The sequence below is a fragment of the Perca flavescens genome, chromosome 3 (genome assembly GCF_004354835.1).
Source record: "Perca flavescens isolate YP-PL-M2 chromosome 3, PFLA_1.0, whole genome shotgun sequence".
Classification (NCBI taxonomy): Eukaryota; Metazoa; Chordata; class Actinopteri; order Perciformes; family Percidae; genus Perca; species Perca flavescens.
Genome location: NC_041333.1, coordinates 3194404 through 3214594, shown reverse-complemented (window position 1 = coordinate 3214594; position 20191 = coordinate 3194404). Strand labels below are relative to the sequence as shown.

Genomic DNA, 20191 nt, shown 5'->3' with positions numbered 1-20191 from the left:
ACTCACTGGTAAAAAATACACATCTAATACACAAGCATGATTTAGGCCGATGGTTTTCAGTCTTAGATCTGTGCTGCAGTACTGGTTCCTGGGTTGTGTCTTTTTACCCTTATTTTTTTTTTTTGACAATCCAGTAGTTGGCCAGGAGGACATTACTTTCCTGCTCCCATTTGTAACATCTGTGTAGCCAGGAGGTTGAACAACATGTGGCAGAATGAATGGGGTAAGTGATTCCACTTGGGTATGCTATGAGCAACAACACCCACTGGTAAAGCTCAGCAACAGCTGCACTTTTACAACTTTTAATGTTTGATGCCATGGGTCATTTCGCTCATTAGTAAGGAACCAAACAGATATAACAGCACATTGTAAAGTAGCTGCTGGAGTTGTGAGCCAATTAACATACAATTTCCTAAGTGTTGTGTCTGTAGTTGTAATCAGGACACATTTGCCAACATTAAAGTACAAATGTCTGTGTCCTGTTAGTTTTTAAGTTGCAAGACTTGCCAATAAATGTAAGATATGGGTGGCTTTAAAAGGCTAGTGTGGCTCCAATTAGAATGCATTTGAAAAAATGAAGAAAAAATAAAATAAAGCAGCAATATATGGATACAAGTACACATTTTAAAATTTAGAACTGAATAAATTCAGACTTTACATGAAAGTTTGGGTGTTACGGTTGGGTTTACTGGTTCTTGGCTTGATAGGAAGTCAAATTGTGATGCATCTCTAGTATTTATTCCCTCTCCAATGTAAAAACTTTTATGTGAAAATATTATCCATGTAAAATAGTAATGCTGCAAGACTCACTGCCTGCACTCTCTCCCACCACTAGGTGGAGCAAACGGCATTCTGAAAGATGTACACAGTCAGTGCTCTGGCATTTGTTCAGAGAAGAGATTATGCAATGTTTCTTTGTTTGCTGTCCAAAAGAATGACACTTTTATAGAAAAGTGCAGCTGGATTCTGTATCCCATCTGCTCATTATGTATTTCTCTTAATGTGGCTCTCAGTTGAAGGGCTCCAGAAAATGTGCAGAGCTGTTTTGTGGCAGTGCAGTGAGTACTATATTTACTTTAGTCAAGTCAATTTATTTATAGAGCACATTTAAAACCAACCTAGGCTGAACAAATTGCTGTACAAAGTTATATTATGTTATAAAAACAAAAGAAGACAATAAAAATATAGACACAATGAATATCATACAAACAACACACTTCTATACAAATGTTCCTAAACTAAATCATACACCAAAGAATAAAAATGTGTTTTAAGATGAGACTTAAAGATCTTTAAGTATCTTTAGCAATTTGTTTCATAATATGTCTAATATTGAACTTTAAAATCTAAAATTCTTTTTAACAAAAAGTGTACTAAAGTGTCCAGATAATATCATGTTTTCAATGCAATCAACTGATATGTTAAAGAATTCTTAATCAAGTAGGCCTAACACTGTGGTAAAATAACCAAGTTTTAACATAATTAAGCTTGTGTACACCTTGAAATGTGCTTAAAAGAGGACGATTACAAAACATTTTGTAAATGGGATGGTGTCCCATCTTTTTTAAATGGCCCTCCTTAGATGATCAAATAATTCACAAAATACAAATCATCATAATTCATAACACATACTCAAATGAGTGAAAAAAAAGCCCAGTATATTTAAATGTGTTTTTTTGAGAGGTTCAGGGTGGTCCAATATGCATGCATGAAATGTTGCCATCCTCCTTGAGTGGGGGGTGAAACTTGTGGTATATAAACTCCCACTCTGAGTCTGCTCCCATTACTCTGGGTCTGAAGGGGCTCGCTAAGAAATCAAGGATGAAGCTCCTTTTCGTAGCTGCCTTTGCACTCTTTGTGTTCTCCACATTTGACAAGGCTGAGTCTTCAGCTTATGACAAAATAGTCACCCACAGTCGCATCAGGGCAAGAAAAGAAGGGTAAGCTTATCAATATTTTTCATTATGATTATTTGGGGGTTTTGTTTTTTTACACCTTTGTGATGTCATGTTAGTTGTTTTGCATGCAACAGTATTGAGCCTTGAGCATTTGTTTCTTTTCTATTTTAATATGAAATCTGCTATTTTGTAATCCAGTCACAATTGTTTCACAAATACCAATTGCTAATTTATGGCATATGTTATTGAATAGTATTACATTCACGTAGAAAAGGTGTGTTAAAAGTGTCACACTTGACAGTCTGGTGCCTTACCCTGCAGGCCTGTCACATATTCATTCAAATGTGAATTATTACAGAGTTTCCACAGAATCTCACTCCTGTGTTTTTATCTGCTAATTTATGCTTTGTTCTCTTTCTGTACCCTCAATTCTCATCAGACCCAATGTCTGCACGCTCCAGCAGGTCATGGGGACCAAGAAAAAGTACTTTAGCACTTGTCGTAACTGGTACCAAGGGGCCATCTGTGGAAAGAAAGCGTAAGTGTTGTTTCCTGTTTCCAACAAGACAAGTTGTTTCTCATAGAAGCCACATATTGTATGTTGTTTATGGTCTCATTTATATTATTTATTGATTATTATATTGTGCACTTGCATTGTAGATTTTGGGCATTTTCATGGCGGAAGTGATAACATATTTGTTTGCTTCACCAGTTCACCTGTTGGTTTTTTGGGCTTTGACAGAGGGGGGGGGGAGCCTGGGAGCGAACACTTTCTGTCGACCGCTGCACTAACGCACTTATTTCGACTCACAAAGTAACTTTACATTTGGTAACTGCAGTGCTAGTTGTATTTTACGTGTGGAGGAATAAATTATTTATGCATCTCTAAGTGTTCGTGGCAGCACTTTGTTGGACTGTTTACAGCCACAACATCCTGTTTAAAGATAAAGATTACAAGGACATTAAAAAGTTAAACGTGAGCGTCAGTTCTGTGAGTTTTTGAAAATACAGCACTTCTCTTCAGTGTCTGCTTCCGCTTAAGGGGTTTTCATGGAAACTTGAATGTTTCCACGGAGACAGACATCTGTTATCTTACTTTGAATGGAACTAACGCTTGAAATAAAAAACACATTTGTGAACGCAGCCCTAAATCTTCTGTTTTGGAGACAGTCCTATTTGACCCTTTAAACTGCCTATTATAAGGGCTTTCAGAACTAAGAAAGCCTGGTCGTCGTTGAATGCCACAGTGGTGAACCACTGATTCCAGGATATGATGTGGCTGCAAAATTTTGACTGAATTCATGAATGGAAAAGTGTTCAGCTTTTTTTTTTTAGAATGATCTAGACAACCTCTTTTTCGCTTATTGTTCCAGCCCCCTCAGCACTTTTGTGTTTAAACATGGATGGAAGCCATGCAGACAGTATTTTACAGTCTCCCTTCCTCTCTCTCTCTCTCTCTCTTTCTCTCTCTCTCTCTCTTCCTCTCTCTCTCTCTCTCTCTCCCTCACATGCACAGACACACACACACACACACACACATTCAGCTTGCCCTCTATCCTTCCATTATGCCTAAAGCATGCTTAATAGCACTCTCAATAGGCTTAGTTCTTCCTAATGAACACACACTGCCTGTTTAACTTGGCAAATTATAATGTTGGAATCATTATTTTCATCTATTTCAACGGGAGTCTGGCATAGGACTGTGGAATCAATCAAAAAGATAGCTGTGCCAAAGTTGAATTCACACAGTAAACTGGTGGACAGGATGGACAAACACGTTAAAGGTAAATTTAGCTTAAACTAGGTTATGTCCAATTTAATGTGCCACGTGCACAGAATGATACAAAAAAGAGGTGTACACATACAGTATACACTTGCTACAGTAGCATACAAACTGCTATACATATACTTCAAATAACAAATGTAACCAATGTTTCTCTAAACACAGTCATTGTGACACAGATAACCCTTGCATCATTCCTCACCCCCTTCTTCTACAAGCTCCACAGATGTTTCCCAGCCATTAACGAGCACACAGTGGTGTCTGTATTTGCAGAGAAGCTACCCTCAGCCTGAATGTTCCTCTTATTTTTCTGTGTGCAAGACATTTATGGGCGTCAACAAAGAGCCTTTGGACACCACATGGGTGTGCAGCCAACAGCTGCTTTGCCCCTCAGCGTCTCATACTGACGCACGAGTTTAACCAACACAAACACAGACAGGATGAAACTTTGTATTCACACAAAATCCAGCAATGTGGCACCTTACTGCGGAGGTGTGTGTATGTTTAAAAACATAACCGCCGTGAAACAATCAGAAAATAGCGCTTTATTCAGTGCTTTGTTCGGCGCTCCCTCTCTTCATTCGCTCTCTGGCACGCTCCACCACCGCGGCTCCCTCTCTCTCTGGCTCTGAGCCGGGGAGGAGGGGCCAACTTTGAATGCTTTGTGTTTACCAACAGTAAGCGATACTCATTACATATTCTATCTTTAAACAGCTGTAATTTTAGCCTGCAGCAGAGTGCATGTCCATACACCTTTGACGTCTGTCTCTGTCACACACTGATTTAGACCAATCAGGACAGTGAAGGACATTCTAAATGGAATTGGTATAACTTAAATTACAGCAAAGGTTAGCTTGTGTATAAGATACAATACAATAAGAGATCTCTCCTACTAAGCAACAGGAAAACATTACCATCTTGAACATATCAAATAATTCAGTCTAACTTACTGACCAGGATGATCTCATATGTTTTAAATTGCACTTTTTTTAGCCAGCCAAAGTACTCTACTTGTCCCACTGAGGTATAATTCCACACATAATATTCTTTGCTTCCAGCGCAGCTTTGTAAACTTTGTACAACCAAATTTCCCATTATTGATTGCTTGATTTGGAATAAAGCCACAGACAGCTTATATCATTTTTGACAAAATTATCAAGATTCTTAGTGGAACAGTTATTTTATAGAGATGCTGACAAGTCAAAAGTTTCCAACGCTATGGCCAGACACAATCCTGGGATTGGTGGGAGTGGGAGAGCAATGTAGCGAGAGCTTTGCTGACTCTGCCCCAATGGGGTTTGTGTGATCTCATCCCAATCCCTCTAACTCTATTCAACTTTGAATACAGCTGTTAAAGAGGTATAGTCAGCCATGACCCAGAACCCTCTGTCTGTACCCTGTCTGAGACAGTTCACACATTTTTGTTTTTTTGCTCAAACAAAAAGCTTAATTCAGTTTAATGAAGTGTTGGAATCTCTCTGCTGGGATGTTTTTGCCCAAGAGCAACTATTTACAGTTACTGCACTTGTAGCTTTAGCCGATCATTCCAATTACATCGCTGTTAACCTAACCGTGCCAACAAAGTCACTATTGTCCGTTTTAAACTACACATGGCCCACATATGGAACTTTCCTGTTGTGTAGATCTCTCAGGGGAAACTGCTGACGAAGAAGAACTGCTAAACTTTGGCGCACATATGTAGAGCGTGTTATGTAGAACCAGTGCTCCTATGCATTGTTCATATGCAACCAAATATATTGCTACTTGTTTCATTGTGCCATTTGTAAGTGATCAATTTGTAAAGTACACAGACTTCATAAACCTTTAACCGCTACTTGTCATGATTATTTTAATCATGTTGTGCTGATAAATGCTGCCAGGAGCAACTTCCATGTAAAGAATAAAAACTGGGCAGTCTACAGTAATGAACTTCCCAGCCAACTTTGGACTGTGATGTTCTTTATGTATCGTGGGTCTCTTTATTGTTGCATTCCTGTTAGTTATTTGAGGTGAAATGCACATCTCCAAATGTCTGTTTTTCCAGGAGATGGAAACAATGATATAGTTCCAACATGTTAAAACCTGCTGATGCAAGGGGTATAGTCATGTTTATATGTAGCAGCTGCACTTTGAATTTTACTATCCTCCTCGGGCTACAGTGTCCAGCACTATTTACAGTAAGTGCAGAGTAGACAATGCTTCTCACATGTTTGTGCAAACGCACATGAACATTTCTCATCTAATTCATCTAAACACAAAACACAATCGTTATTCTTTAAATTATGAACATTTGTAAAAAGAAAAAAACTCTGACAATTGAATAATGTTGTTTTTCACATTAGTTTAACTGTTAAAAGTCATCAAACCCTTGTGTCATGTTCCTCGTGTCGACCAAAATTTCCTTAAACTCAATTGTGATTGTACTGCAGTTTTCCAAGGCCAAAATCGTAACGCTTCTGAGGTTAACCAAATGCCAAGTAGACTCCAAACTAATTGTTTAGCTTCAAAGAGGAGGTCTGGTAATATAAATCTACTACTGTAATGGTAGCATAATCGTCGAGGCACCCTTTCCATTAGGTTTTGGCCTAAACTGTAGGATCACATGGTCTGTTTGTGTAAGGAAGGAGATAATGAGTAACATCTGGATACACTGAATACACAGCACCAATGTGGGATGCTGATTCAGCTGGAAACATGAACATTTCTCACACTGTTAAAAGATGCGTGCAAACAGCATTTCAAGGGATGTGCTGCTTATTTGAGATGATACTCATATTTGTGATCTCTGCCTTTTGCCTGCAGGACTGTGCTTTATGAGTGCTGCCCTGGGTACATTAAGCTGGAAGGCATGCGTGGTTGCCCTGCAGGTACAGTGGGTTAAATTAACGGTAACGGTTAGGTGAGACCATATCCTCCAACTGTAGAGCAGCTGTGTGCTATTTTTGATTTTAGACCCAATATACTAGAAGAGGATGGTGGAGCATATTGTTGAAACATGAGAAGTATTTCTCTTTGAGGCTAGTATCAAAATAACAGTCTGAAATCTAATGCTTATTGTCAATCTCTTTCTTAGTGGCCCCAATTGATCATGTGTATGGCACTTTGGGTCTGGTGAAGGCCACCTCAACCCAAAAATACTCTGATGTTTCTAAGCTAAGGCCTGAGATTGAGGGACCTGGATCCTTCACTTTCTTTGCCCCCAGCAACGAGGCCTGGGAGCTTTTGGATGAAGTGAGTCAAGAATAAATGGAAAAGGTGTGGAGGCTCTTTGTCTGTGAGGTTTAAACATCTAATTTTTCTCACCCAACAGGAGTCCAGGAGTGCACTGGTCAGCAATGTCAACATTGAACTGTACAACGCTCTGCATTATCATATGGCCAACAAACGCCTCTTGACCAAAGATTTAAAGAATGGAATGACAGTCACCTCCATGTACAATGACCTGGGTCTCCAAATCAACCATTACTCCAATGGGGTGAGTATTTACATTCATTGTTGTCATAACGCCCCTCTTGTAGTTGTACAGAAAACGTTTTTCTGTGGTATAACAGTGAAGTGTATGCTATGTGCAGGTGGTGACTGTGAACTGCGCCAGGATTATCTATGGCAACCAGGTTTCCACCAATGGAGTTGTGCATGTCATTGACCGTGTTATCAGCGCTGTTGGAAACACAATCCAGGATGTCATTGAGGTTGACGATGACCTGACAACTCTGAATGTGAGTAAACGTACAGCAGGGATATATGAAATAATGTTTAAAGTGCTCATATTATGCTTTTTGGCTTTCCCCCCTTTCCTTTATTGTGTTATATATCTTTTTTGTGCACGTTATAGGTTTACAAAGTGAAAAAGCCCATACTCATACTATGCTTCTGACTGGCTAGTAGTCCTTACCTAGCTACTGTCAGGGCACGCCCTCATACTCTGTTTCTGACTGGCTAGTAGTCCTTACCTAGCTACTGTCAGGGCACGCCCTCATACTCTGCTTCTGACTGGCTAGTAGTCCTTACCTAGGTACTGTCAGGGCACGCCCTCATACTCTGCTTCTGACTGGCTAGTAGTCCTTACCTAGGTACTGTCAGGGCATGCCCTCATACTCTGCTTCTGACTGGCTAGTAGTCCTTACCTAGCTACTGTCAGGGCACGCCCTCATACTCTGCTTCTGACTGGCTAGTAGTCCTTACCTAGCTACTGTCAGGGCACGCCCTCATACTCTGCTTCTGACTGGCTAGTAGTCCTTACCTAGCTACTGCACATGTGCGACTCCCAACAAAGATGGAACAGAAGTTGAGAGGTCTCACTCTGTAGCTAAAATAGAGAGCTCAACACACAGGGTGAAAAGAGGAGCTGCAGCAATGTGCAGTACAACAAAAATATGGTGTTTTTTGAAAATTAAACCATGTAAACCTATTCTAATATAACCTCTAAATACAATTATGAACCTGAAAATGAGCATAATATGAGCACTTTAAGGTTAAGGACAAGAATTCTGAAGTAAATGCAAACACTGCTGCAAAAGGGGGTCCCGATGATTAGGTTGTTAGGTCTACTTCCTGCAAATGTTTCTACTGTGCTCTATTAAAAATTGAAGTTCAATGAACATAGTCCTGCTGGTGATTTCACCATTTAGGATGTGGCTCAAACCACTGGGTTCTTGGAGAAGCTGGGTCAGCCAGGACATTACACTCTCTTTGCCCCCACCAACGAAGCCTTTGAGAGTCTGGGCAGCGAAGTGTTGGAGAGACTTCAGGGCGACAAGGAGGTCCTCAAAGGTAAACCAGACTTTTATTTATAGAGGTCTCTTGCTGTTCCCTAATGCCTAAGGTCATTTAAAACATTGCAGTGGAAACTGAGGATTTATAGTAACTGCAAACCGGGGCCATATATACATTTATTTATTCAAAATACAGGAAAAGAAATGCAGTTTCCCTGACAGCATGTTTCCCAGACTAAGCCACCCATAAAGCGTTTCTTTTTTTCACATGTTTAACTCAAAACAGATGACACCGCATGCCGCAGTGTATCTGGAACTTACACACATTTGGCTATACATAACAAAGTTTTGTTGAAGAGCAATAAAAATAAGTCTCAGTTCAAGTTTCAATTCACGCATGAAACTGTTGATGGAAAGTCAAATAATGCAACACATAATTTGTTTTTAATAATTTTTGTTCTTTTAGAGTTACCGGTATTTCTGTTGTAGGTAGGTCAGTATCAATATACTTTAGCTATTAGTATTTGTCTCAAACAACTAAAAAGTGCAGAATTTCAAAGTTTTTAGCTTGTTTTGCGTCAACAGTGAGAGGAAGGAAACAGCTGCTTTATTGAGCAAGCGGGTCAGACTGGCAACAAGCCAAAACTTTTATTAGCCCACAGCTTTCCTTATGATGTGAGAACAGACCATTTCAAACACAGTAAAACAGAAATGTGACGAAATCCCAAGTCTTCTCTCTCAGGGCCCCGAGGGATCCAAAGGGTCTTCAGGTTCCCAGGCATCAGCTGCAGTGTCACATGAGAGAGAACATGAAACCGCCCATGCAGCCAACTTACCTACTCAAATAAACACCTACATTTACACCTAAACCACACATTAATTCAAAACGTTGTCTTGCTTTTTTCAGCTCTCCTGAATTTTCACCTTCTGGACTCAGTCCATTGCTCTGAGTCGATCATGTCCGGCACCTCTTACGAGACGCTGGAGGGCAACAACATTGAGATTGGCTGTGATGGCGAAAGTTTAACTGTCAACGGCATCAAGATGGTGCGCAAGAAGGACATTGTCACCACCAATGGTGTCATCCACCTTATTGACCAAGTGCTGATGCCAGACTCAGGTTAGACCCCCATCTTCTACTACATGAATACATATATTGTTTTTTCTTCTGTAAAACCATTTTCCTGACATTCAAAATAAAAAGAGAAGGCATTGTTAAAACACGCACTTTGTTTAACTCCATGCAGGATAGAACCACCACGACATTTTTTTTAAGATTATTTTGGTGGCATTTTTGCCTTTAATCACCAGGACAGCATGAAAGGGGAGAGAGAGGGGGAAGATATGCAGGAAACTTGCCGTAGGTCGAATTCGAACCCTGGGCCTCTGCGTCGAGGCATAAACCCTCTATATACCCAACTGAGCTACCCGGGCACCCAAGCAATAACTGTTTTTTGTTGAATCTACTTAATTTTGGTTGCATGTTGATGGATATAATGATCTGTACGGGTGACTCCGCTGTCAACAAGGGGCATAAGCAATTTTCATATCACACTCGGCTGATGCCCACTGCTCGCAGGAATGAGACAAGCTGAATTGCTCTTGCTGCACTGCACTACATCTTGTTAAATATGCTTTCATCTTAAAGTGTGACAAAATGAGTATTTAAACCAGAGTTTTCAGCTTGTTTAATTCAGATCTAAATGCGCTGATTACTTGTATGCCAATCCTGGAACAAACTACAGAGAGGCAACATTTTAAAATCAAGATGGTTACAAAAATTAGAACAACTTTCTTGAAACACAAAATGTCAATATGAGATTTGAAGAAAACTACACACACTGTCACAAAAGGAGAATCCTTGTTTTAATAGAGTTGGATGGGATTCCCTTTGTCCTTTAAGCTAAGCAGGTGATGGAACTGGTGGGAAGTTCCCTGTCAACCTTTGGTGACATGGTGTCCGAGCTGGGCCTGTCTGCTGACATGATGTCAGACGCCGAGTACACTTTGCTGGCTCCCCTCAACACTGTCTTTAATGGTGAGTAACATGCTGTTCATTACATCACACACCCCCAACCCCCCACCACTTGTTTTCCCATTTAGCAGGTGGCTAAAAATTAACCATGACTGCTCCACACTGTGGGGATATGTTTTATTTCCCCTCGCGTGTTGAGTCATAATTGAACAAATATGTACATATATGGAGCTTCAGGGAAATGATGGATCTATTGGGATACTGCAGAAGCTTTAAGCCATGTAAGACCAAATACCCACTCCCCCAGAGCACATTCTCGGACTTCACCCAAAAGGAGTAGAGATGTTTTGTTTCTGTTAGAAGAATGTGTAATTAATCGAGGCAGGATACTTTTATCTTTATAGGTATACAGTTTTAAATGGGTGTCAGGAATGCACAAGGCAGCAACGGCTGGATGTAACAGGAACCTTCTATTCAAACTGTAAAATTGTATTGTAAATGTACACTAACCTACAAATCATGAGACATGATGTAATGATTCCACCTACAGAACTATGCAGTAAATCAAGTCAGTAAAACAGTGTCTTTGCCCACTGTTGGTGTTGCCGCAGCTGCTCTAGACATTATGGTCAAAATAATAAGAATATAAACACTTCCTGCTGCCAAAGCCAGTACATTAGATGTAAATGTACAATGTTGCTGCTATGTTTATTTTTTTTTTTAAATAAAACTGTTTCTTTCCACTACAGATGAAGTGATGGCCATGGATCAGAGGCTGCTCAGGATTATCCTGCAGAACCACATCTTGAAGAAAAAGATTGTCCTGGGACAGTTGTTTAACGGCCAGCGGCTGGAGACCATTGGAGGAAAATTTCTGAGGGTCTTCATCTATCGCACAGTGCGTCCTGTTCTTTGAAGTTCTGTCCAAAAATTGTGGCTTGGTGCCACTAAACACACACTATATGCATTAGCCCTGTTATTTGAGTATCAACCCTCCTATTGAGACGTGACATTAATCATCCTTGTCTTTACCCTGTGGATTATTTCTGCAGGCTGTGTGCATTGAGAATTCCTGTCTGTTGAGAGGCAGTAAAGAAGGAAGCAACGGGGCCCTTCATCTCATGAGAACCCTGTTGAAACCGGCAGAAAAAACTATGTTTGAGATTCTGACAGAAAATGGAGGTTTCAAGTAAGTACAGAGCAATGTAAGTAAAAAAAATAAATAAAAAAGAACTGCTGTATTAAAAGTAAGAATAATACTCAAGCCACATCTTTATGTACCTTCCATTAAATCTACATGGCACGTATAGGAATGAGAATTGTTGCAATATGTCAACCAGTGGTTTCTGTTAACAGCCAGGTTACTGTTTTCTTCTAAGATAATTTTTAAATTTTTGATATTTTGGCATTTTAGGCCTTTATTTGATAGGACAACATATACATGAAAGGGGAGAGGGGGGCAGGGGGGATGACAAGCAGAATGGGCCGCAGGTTGAAATTGAACCAGCGAGGACTGAGCCTCTGTACATGGGGCGCACGATCTACCAGGAGAGCTACCCAGGCGCCCCAGCAGGTTACTGTTTTCTTCTCTGTGCCGCAGGATCTTTTTGTCTCTTATGGAAAGTGCTGGCTTGACTGACCTGCTGAAACAGGAGGGAGACTTTACTCTGTTCGCCCCGAGCGATAAGGCTTTTGCTGGCATGAGCAGCAGTGATCTGTCCTTGTTGAAGAGTAGGTCTCCCATACTCGTATAGACGTCATCTTTTATACATGTGTTTCAGACACTTATGTTGCTAGTTGGAAATCACAAACAGCAAATGAATGACAGTTAATATGTTTGCCGTTCTTTATTTCAGGTGACATAAATGCTCTCAGAACCATTCTCTTGTATCACATCAGTAATGGTATCTTCATTGGTGGAGGTCTGGAGGGTGGGGTGACAAACCTTCTCAAGTCTCTTCAAAGCAGCAACCTCAGAGTGTTGTCTGTAAGTATTTAGCACAGCAAGACTGAACATATTTTATCTGAAGGCAATACATGATATATCATGTGTTATCTTTACGTATAAAGGTATTAAAAAATATTTTAATTATTCAGTAAAATTATGATAGTGCCGATCATTATCATGGATAAAAGCTCATCCTCAATTTTTAAACTCAGTAACTTCAGCAAACTAATAACATTATGCACTGTAGTTAATTCATCGTATTTTAAAATGCAGGTTCATTCAAGCCCCTCATTTTGTGGTTTTCTCATTTGTAATTGTTTTAACTGTCTCCTCAGGCAAACAACTCAATGCTAGTGAACTCTGTCCAAATCCCTGAATCTGATATAATGGCCACAAATGGAGTCGTTCACTTCGTCAACCATGTCTTATATCCTGGAGGTACAATTTCCACCCCTTTTACCTTTCGTAAATCTGTCAAGAGATGTTCTCGCTACAATACTTTTATAACAGTTGTAAAGGCCCAACTGCAGTTAACCAACCTGCGCTCTGTTCCAGATATCCCTGTTGGAAGCCAGGATTTCCTCATGCTATTGAAGAGGCTCATCACTTACATGCAAATCAAGGTGTCATATCAAAAACTCATCATAAAAGCTGCAAGGCTTATAATGGCCAGGGTGCAGTTTTCTGTGTGCTCACCATAACTCAGCATAAAGTACAAGACAAGAACCTGCTTGGAAGCCAACTGTGCAATGCATCTACTGTAGTAGTTTTGAACAAAGGTTTTCTGACTGAGCTTAGAAGTTGGTTGATTTTTGGTTTACAGATTAATTAATTATGGGCTTTGTTATGCAGCATATAAAAAGTGGTCATCCTGTATACCATGTTGTTAATGTGTGTTTTACCTTCTTTTTACAGTACATTTCAGGATTCAGATATCAGGAAATTCCCCTTACATTTATGAGTAAGTAGCAATATTATGTGTTTCTTGTATTGTTTGCAATACAGTATTTTTAATATCTCAAGAGGCATTCTTCACTGTCATTAATGGCTTTATGTCTCCTGTTGTTTTCAGAGACGATCATCACTCGTGTCCAGCACGGTACAGTAATGATGATTATAGATTATCATCATCATTTGATTCCTAATCAGTAAAGTCTGACAAATTATATGTGGGTAGTACAACAGTAGCAAATAAAGAATTGAGGGGGTGGGGATTAGGGAGGCTACTGCCTGTCAAAGGTCCCATATTGGAAAAAGTAAGATTTCCTTGTCTTTTTTATTATAAAGCAGGTCGATGTGCTTTATTAATACTGTGAAAGTATCAAAACGATCCACAGAGAAATGCACACAGCCCGTATTCAGAAACTGTTCCTTTAAACGAGCCGTTAGGACTTCCTTACAGTTGTGATGTCACAACGTTAATTAATATAAAACAGAGGGGGCGTTCCGATCGCCTAGTAGTTCCGTGCGAAGTGGACTGCACAGGATATTCAGCCATGTTAAAGGTGCTATAAGCGATGTTGGGTGACAATACTTCTTGTTGACGTTCGAAGTATTTTCAAACAAAAAGAGGCTAGTTTGCCCCTCCCTCCTCCTCATCCCGTCCCCTCCCCTCCCTTCCGTGCTTCCGCGCACTAACCCCCCAACCCCTACCCCCAAATCCTTCTTGTCGGTTATTGGCTGGTACGCTGGAACACTGATGTGTGTGCAGGTTGGCACAGTTTGTTTTTGTTGCCGTTTGTGGAGCCTGGGCTGTCTACAGAGACCACGTTTTTTTACAGTGTGTTCAGGGGACAGGCAGCTAGCGGATAGTGAGGACATGTTTGATGTATGTGACAAAAAAGGTTGTAGCCTAAAAAACGTGTGACATTGCTTAGAGCACCTTTAAGTAAGATTCCAAACCATAGGGAGCAAAAGATGCTCAGTTCAAAGGGAACTTTGGTTCATCAGTTGACAAGAAAGATTATCCATCAATCATTGTGCCTTACTAGAGCGCGAAAAATACATTGTTGGTGTAATATCAAAAAGTATGCCAGGCTAAAAGCCATGAGAAGAAGTTGAGGCATTGTTTTAAATTGATAATGGGGACAACAACAGGGTGGAATAATACCGTACTGTAACTTGTCAATTAATAAAAACACATTTAAAGCTATATACAGTATATTTCAAGATTTTGTAATAGTAACATTATCAGTTTTTGTTTCAATCTATTCAATATTTTATTTCAGTATAATGAAAAACTTCCACAGTAGCAGCCACGTATCTGATGTGTTTATGTTACCATGATAAAATACAGAGGAAGCATAGGAAGTGATGACTGCGTTGGTGATGTTAAAAGGGTGTTCTGAATGGTGGAATTTTATCAAGGGAAGTTCCCTTAACCAACATTGACTGAACACGGAGCAGGGAGTAGGGAGTACAGTGTTATGTACACTGTGGAATGGAACGCAGCGAGATACTCGCAGCCCAGATGCGGAAGACCCGGAAAAACTGACCAATCAGAGCAGACTGGGCTTTCTCAGGAGGGGGGCTTAAAGAGACAAGCGCTAAAACGCAGCATTTCAGACAGAGAGTGGATACAGGTATATTCAGACAGACAGTATGAGAAAAATAATGTGTTTTTTTTTAAAACACTAAAGCATGTAAACATGTTTAGTAGAAACCCAAAATACAAGTATGAACCTGAAAATAAGTATGGGACCTTTAAATTGAAACACGCGAGTGACAATAATCAGAGAGAAGAAAAGAAAAAACTCTTTACTGGCTAATTCTTGTACCAGTAGAATTTACAAATGTAAAAGTAACACAATTTATTTAATTAAAATAACAGTATAATAATAATATCTAAAAACTAGATGGCAGAATTTCTTTGATTATGAATCACGTTTTTGTCAAAGCCAACCTTTCTTATCCAGAGAAAGGTCCATTTATTATGATACCTGCATACGAATGGGAAACTCTGAATGGAGGAGCAATGCTATGCTGCCTGTCATTTCAACGTAGTGAAACATGTCTTCTTTGCTTTTACAGTTCCTGATGTAACCAAAGTCACAAGGGTTATACAAGGGGAGCCCAGTGTTACCAAGGTTACCAGGGTCATTGAGGGTCAACCCTCGGTCACTAAGGTTACCAGGGTCATAGAGGGTCAACCCTCCGTCACTAAGGTTACCAGGGTCATAGAGGGTCAACCCTCCGTCACTAAGGTTACCAGGGTCATTGAGGGTGAACCATCCTTCAGTAAGGTGACCAGGGTCATTGAGGGTGAACCCTCCTTCACCAAAGTTACCAGGGTCATTGATGGTAAATATCTTTTATTTGAATCAATATTTCTGCAGTTTTATATTATTTTTCCTCTCGCAAACTCATAAATGCTGTCTCCTGCAGGCCCTCAGTTCTCAGTCAGCAGTGGCTCCACCAACATCGCCCTGGAAGGTCAGTGAAACTAATACAGATTTGAACACAGAAATGTAAGAATAATTTTAGGTATTTTAAGCACCACAGCTTATTGTTCTAGTTTGTGTGACTATGGTGTTGTGAAGTTTTATTCCTCACTTCTCTGCACATCAGCCTTCTTATGTGGTTGCATTTGTAAGGAATATTTATATATAATATATTAATATATATATATATTAATATATTCGTTGTTAGACTTCTGTGCTTGTAACACGAACACCATGTTCAAACATAAGGATGCTCATAAGTGTACCTGGTACTAGAGCACCCTGGGTCGAAGGTTGATGATCGATTTTGTAATGATCTGAGACCTCATGTTTTCACTCGGGTGAAGAGAGGGGCGGAGCTGTCAACCGATCACCATCTGGTGGTGAGTTGGGTCAGGGGGTGTGGGAAGACTCTGGACAGACCTGGTAAGCCCAAGGGATTGATAAGATCCTTCCAGAAATGCTAAATGCTTTGGGTGTGGAGGGGTTGTCTTGGATGACACACCTCTTTAACATTGCGTGGAAGTCTGGGACAGTGCCTTAGGACCAGCTTTTCACTCTTGCAAGGATCCTGGAGGGGGGCTGGGAGTATGCCCATCCGGTCTACATATGTTTTGTAGATCTGGAGAAGGCGTATAACCGGGTCCCCCGGGAGTTCAAGGGTAGTAAGTCGGACTCGTTCCAGCTGAGGGTTGGCCTCCGCCAGGGTGGCACTTTGTCACCAATCCTGTGTGTATATTCATGGACAGGATATCGAGGCGTAGTCGTGGTGGGGAAGGGTCACAGTTCGTTGGGCTGGGGATCTCATCACTGCTTTTTGCAGATGATGTGGTCATAATGGTATCATCGGTCCGTGACCTTCAGCACTCACTGGTCATCGGTTTGCAGCCAAGTGTGACGCGGCTGGGATGAGGATCAGCACCTCTAAAACTGAGGCCGTGGCTCTCTTCAGGAAACCGATGGAGTGCCTACTCCGGGTATGGAATAAGTCCTTACCCCTCAAGTGAAGGAGTTTAAGTACTTTGGGGTCTTGTTCATGAGTGAGGGGACTATGGGGCGTGTTTGGTCGGATAATCGGAGCAGCAGGGGTGGTGTTACATTCACTTTACTGCAACATTGTGACGAAAAAGAGAGATGAGCCAGAAGGCAACGCTCTCGATCAACCAGTACATTTTCGTTCCTACCCTCACCTATGGTCATAAAGGCTGGGTTATGACCAAAAGAACAAGATCCCGGGTACAAGCAGCTAAAATGGGTTTTTTTCAGGAGCGTGGCTGGTGTCTCCCTTAGAGATAAGGTGAGAAGGTCAGTCATCTCAGTCATGCTCTTTTGCACTAAAAGCAGCGGGTGGTTTGGGCATCTGGTAAGGATGCCCCCTGGGCGCCTCCCTAGGGAGGTGTTTCAGGCATGTCCAGGCCTTAAGACCCAGGAGTACGTGGAGAGATTATATCTCCACCCTGGCCTGAGAATGTCTGTGGAAGTTTGGGGATAGTTAACATTTATAGATTTGAAATAATAAAGTTAAATTCACCCTAGATTAAGTAATGTACTACAAGTAATCCCACTTATTAAAGTAGGAATTGAATATACAAATGTATTATTAAGCATGCTAATGGGTGTTAAAATAGACTTAAAACAAATATATAGGCGGTTATTTATGCTATATTACAAGGATAAAATAACCCGAATGTAACTAATTATTCTTTAAGGCAAATTTTCATACATATATATATATATATATATATATATATATATATATATATATAGCATATCTTTAAAACATTTTTTTCATCTTTTTCCTTCAGAAACTGACCTTTCCAACATTGAAGGGGATGCTGAAAGACTTACCAAAATGATCCAAGGTGAGTTTTATCAATCATCTCAGTGACCGGGAAAGAACAATTCATACATAATGTGTGACTTATGTTTGTTTGCCTTTATAGAAGGCAGTACAAGAAGAACTGCTACCCGGAGAGTTTTAGGTAAAGACAATCAGTCAAAAAACAACAACCTGCATTTGTAATAAATGTAGTGTAGCCTGTAAGCTAGTTCATGCAGCCAACTCGGGCCGCTGCTATGTTCACGGCATACTCTTTTCCCTATATCATATATGCAACGCAGCCCTTCAATCGTTGGAGGGATGTACTTAAAGCAATAATTCAGCATTTTTAGGAAATGTGTTTAGGCTACTAATTTTTTTGCTGAGAGTTGGATAAGAAGATTGATCCAATGGTATCAGTCTTATAATTTAACGCTTGGCAAGAAATAAACACATTTCCCAAAATGTCAAACTCTTTTTATTACTCTAAGCCGACTGTGCCCTGCTCACTCTTTTGCTGCCATGCTTGCCGCCACAACGTTCACATGAAAGCTATGCTGCATTTGGTGCTAATGCCGCTGCGGCTGCTGTTCATACTGTATAGGATTTTTTGAGTTCCACCTCCACAGCAGCATCCACCTCTTGGCAGACTCAAGTCACAACCTAACTCGAGTCAGACTCAAGTTGCAAATTTAAGGACTTGAGACTTGCTTGAATTACATTGATAAACGACTCAACTTGACTTTGACTTGGTATTCCTGACTTAAGACTTGACTTAGACTGGAGACAGACGACTCAAAATGCAAACATTAATTTTAACCAACTTTAGACTTGGTTTAGAATTGATTGTGCATTCTATTGAGATGACATATCTGAAAGAAAATCTGGGGACTGATTTGGGGTAATATAACTGATTAAATTAATTTATGAGAGCATATTTCTTACATAGCTGCGTTCTCATGGGGTACTGGTTACAGGTCAGAATTTTGTATGACTTGACTTGTGACTTGTTTGACTGATAGCAGGGACTAACTTGACTTGCTTGATTCTCACCACAGTGACTTGAGACCTGCTTGTGACTTGCATATGTGTGACTTAATAATAACTTATTTAGTTATTATTCTCACTTCCCACTCCCTGCTGTGCTGAGCTTGATGTTTCCTTATGGGGAGAGATGAGATCAGACATCTATATTTATATTATCTATTCCACGTGAATTGGCTTATTGACATGTATTTATGGTTCTATACTTTTTTCTAACAGCTGGCAACAGGAGAAAAGTAAGGGACTGAGCATGGATGGATGAGAATATCGACGTTGTAAAGGCAGGAGAGAGACACCAAACCCAGATGTTGAAACTGGTGTTTACAGGGAACACTTCAAATTTCAGTGATTTCAATTATACTGTAAAAGGTATTGACAAAAAATAAAACTATTCTTATAAACAATGTAATGGTGCTTTGAATGTATATCCATTATGAGTATGCAATCTCTGAAAAGGATTCAGCATATGTAAACAGTGTTGAAATTAACATTTTGGCATGACTTTTAAAACACGGAGCAAGTCAGGGTAGCAATAAAATCTTTTCAATCCAAGCCATTAGAGTAGCTATAAAACATTTCAGTTCTAAACTTCTCTATGCTTTTGCTAGAGGTGAAGGTTAAAACAAGATTTTTTACAAGCTGTTTGGGAATAGTTATAAGTCTCAGCATGGTAAAAGATTGAAAACAAAAATGTGTTTTCAGACTTGAACTGTTACATAGTTTTTAATTTCTGCGGTTGTAAGTTGTTTAAGGTTTCATGTACATTTTCTCTATGCTTGTATCACTTGGATTTGTATCAAACTGCAGAATTGTTTCCTTTCTATTTTTTAAACCTCTCCAATAAAGAGTATGTGCCAATTTGAAAAGGGTATCTGAAGAGATTGTATTATGTCATTTTTACTTAGAAGGCTCTAACATTGATTCAGAAAAGAGAGTCTAAAATAGCAAAAGTCAAATCTAAATAGTATGTCTGCATTTTGTATTTCCAAGTACAAGGTCTTTAAATTAGACTGTGATTTCAGAGTCAACCTTTTAAATGCCCCAGTCATTTTTTCTGTATGTGTAATAGGGAGCATGGCAGTCCACTTCTGGAAACTTCCAAGAAGACATTGTGTAAAATATGAAATAAACTGGGTTTAATGCGCAAAAAGAACTCTCTTTTTTCCATTTTTCATGGAAAGTATGTATCACCATATAAAACTGAACTGAAAAAATGAAACTTAAAAAAGTCATTATTGCTTCTAGAAGTTGCATAATGTAAAAAACAAAAAATCAACCATTAATTTCAACTTTAACTTCAGTAATCATGATTCTATTTACAGTGGTTAATGAACAATAAATGCATTATTTAATGTTTATCAGAAGAATTAATCATGTTTAAGTCAGTGTTTGTAACAATTCAGCCAGTTAAATAATATTTGCCCTGAGTCTGCAGGGACACTGTGAGCTGTTGTGCGCAGACTTTTGGGACAGGCCCAGCTCCTCGGTTATCTGTCATGTGCAAAACTCTTCCATGTTGTTGACGGCTTCTTGGAATGAGTCAAATCTGAGTAACTGCCAAGACACAAA

At 39.8% G+C, this 20191-nt stretch overlaps 1 protein-coding gene across 3 annotated transcripts; it reads left to right on the top strand.

The window, feature by feature from the left end:
• Window positions 1-1800: 1800 nt before the first annotated feature.
• postnb (periostin, osteoblast specific factor b) lies at window positions 1801-19775 on the top strand. 3 transcript variants are annotated; one of them, XM_028573897.1, is made up of 22 exons: window positions 1801-1940; window positions 2338-2436; window positions 6484-6548; window positions 6755-6912; window positions 6992-7156; window positions 7254-7400; window positions 8313-8454; window positions 9304-9516; window positions 10300-10434; window positions 11121-11269; window positions 11424-11560; window positions 11972-12102; window positions 12228-12358; window positions 12655-12757; window positions 12875-12942; window positions 13235-13280; window positions 13392-13418; window positions 15350-15619; window positions 15704-15751; window positions 17565-17621; window positions 17706-17741; window positions 18842-19775. In XM_028573897.1, exons 1-22 carry the CDS (start codon window positions 1822-1824, stop codon window positions 18868-18870), a joined length of 2475 nt encoding a protein of 824 aa, XP_028429698.1. In that variant the 5' UTR covers window positions 1801-1821; the 3' UTR covers window positions 18871-19775. The 3 variants fall into 3 exon arrangements, with proteins under 3 accessions (XP_028429698.1, XP_028429697.1, XP_028429700.1); XM_028573896.1 differs by having other exon boundaries at window positions 17703-17741; XM_028573899.1 differs by lacking the exon at window positions 17706-17741.
• The last annotated feature ends 416 nt before the right edge of the window (window positions 19776-20191 follow it).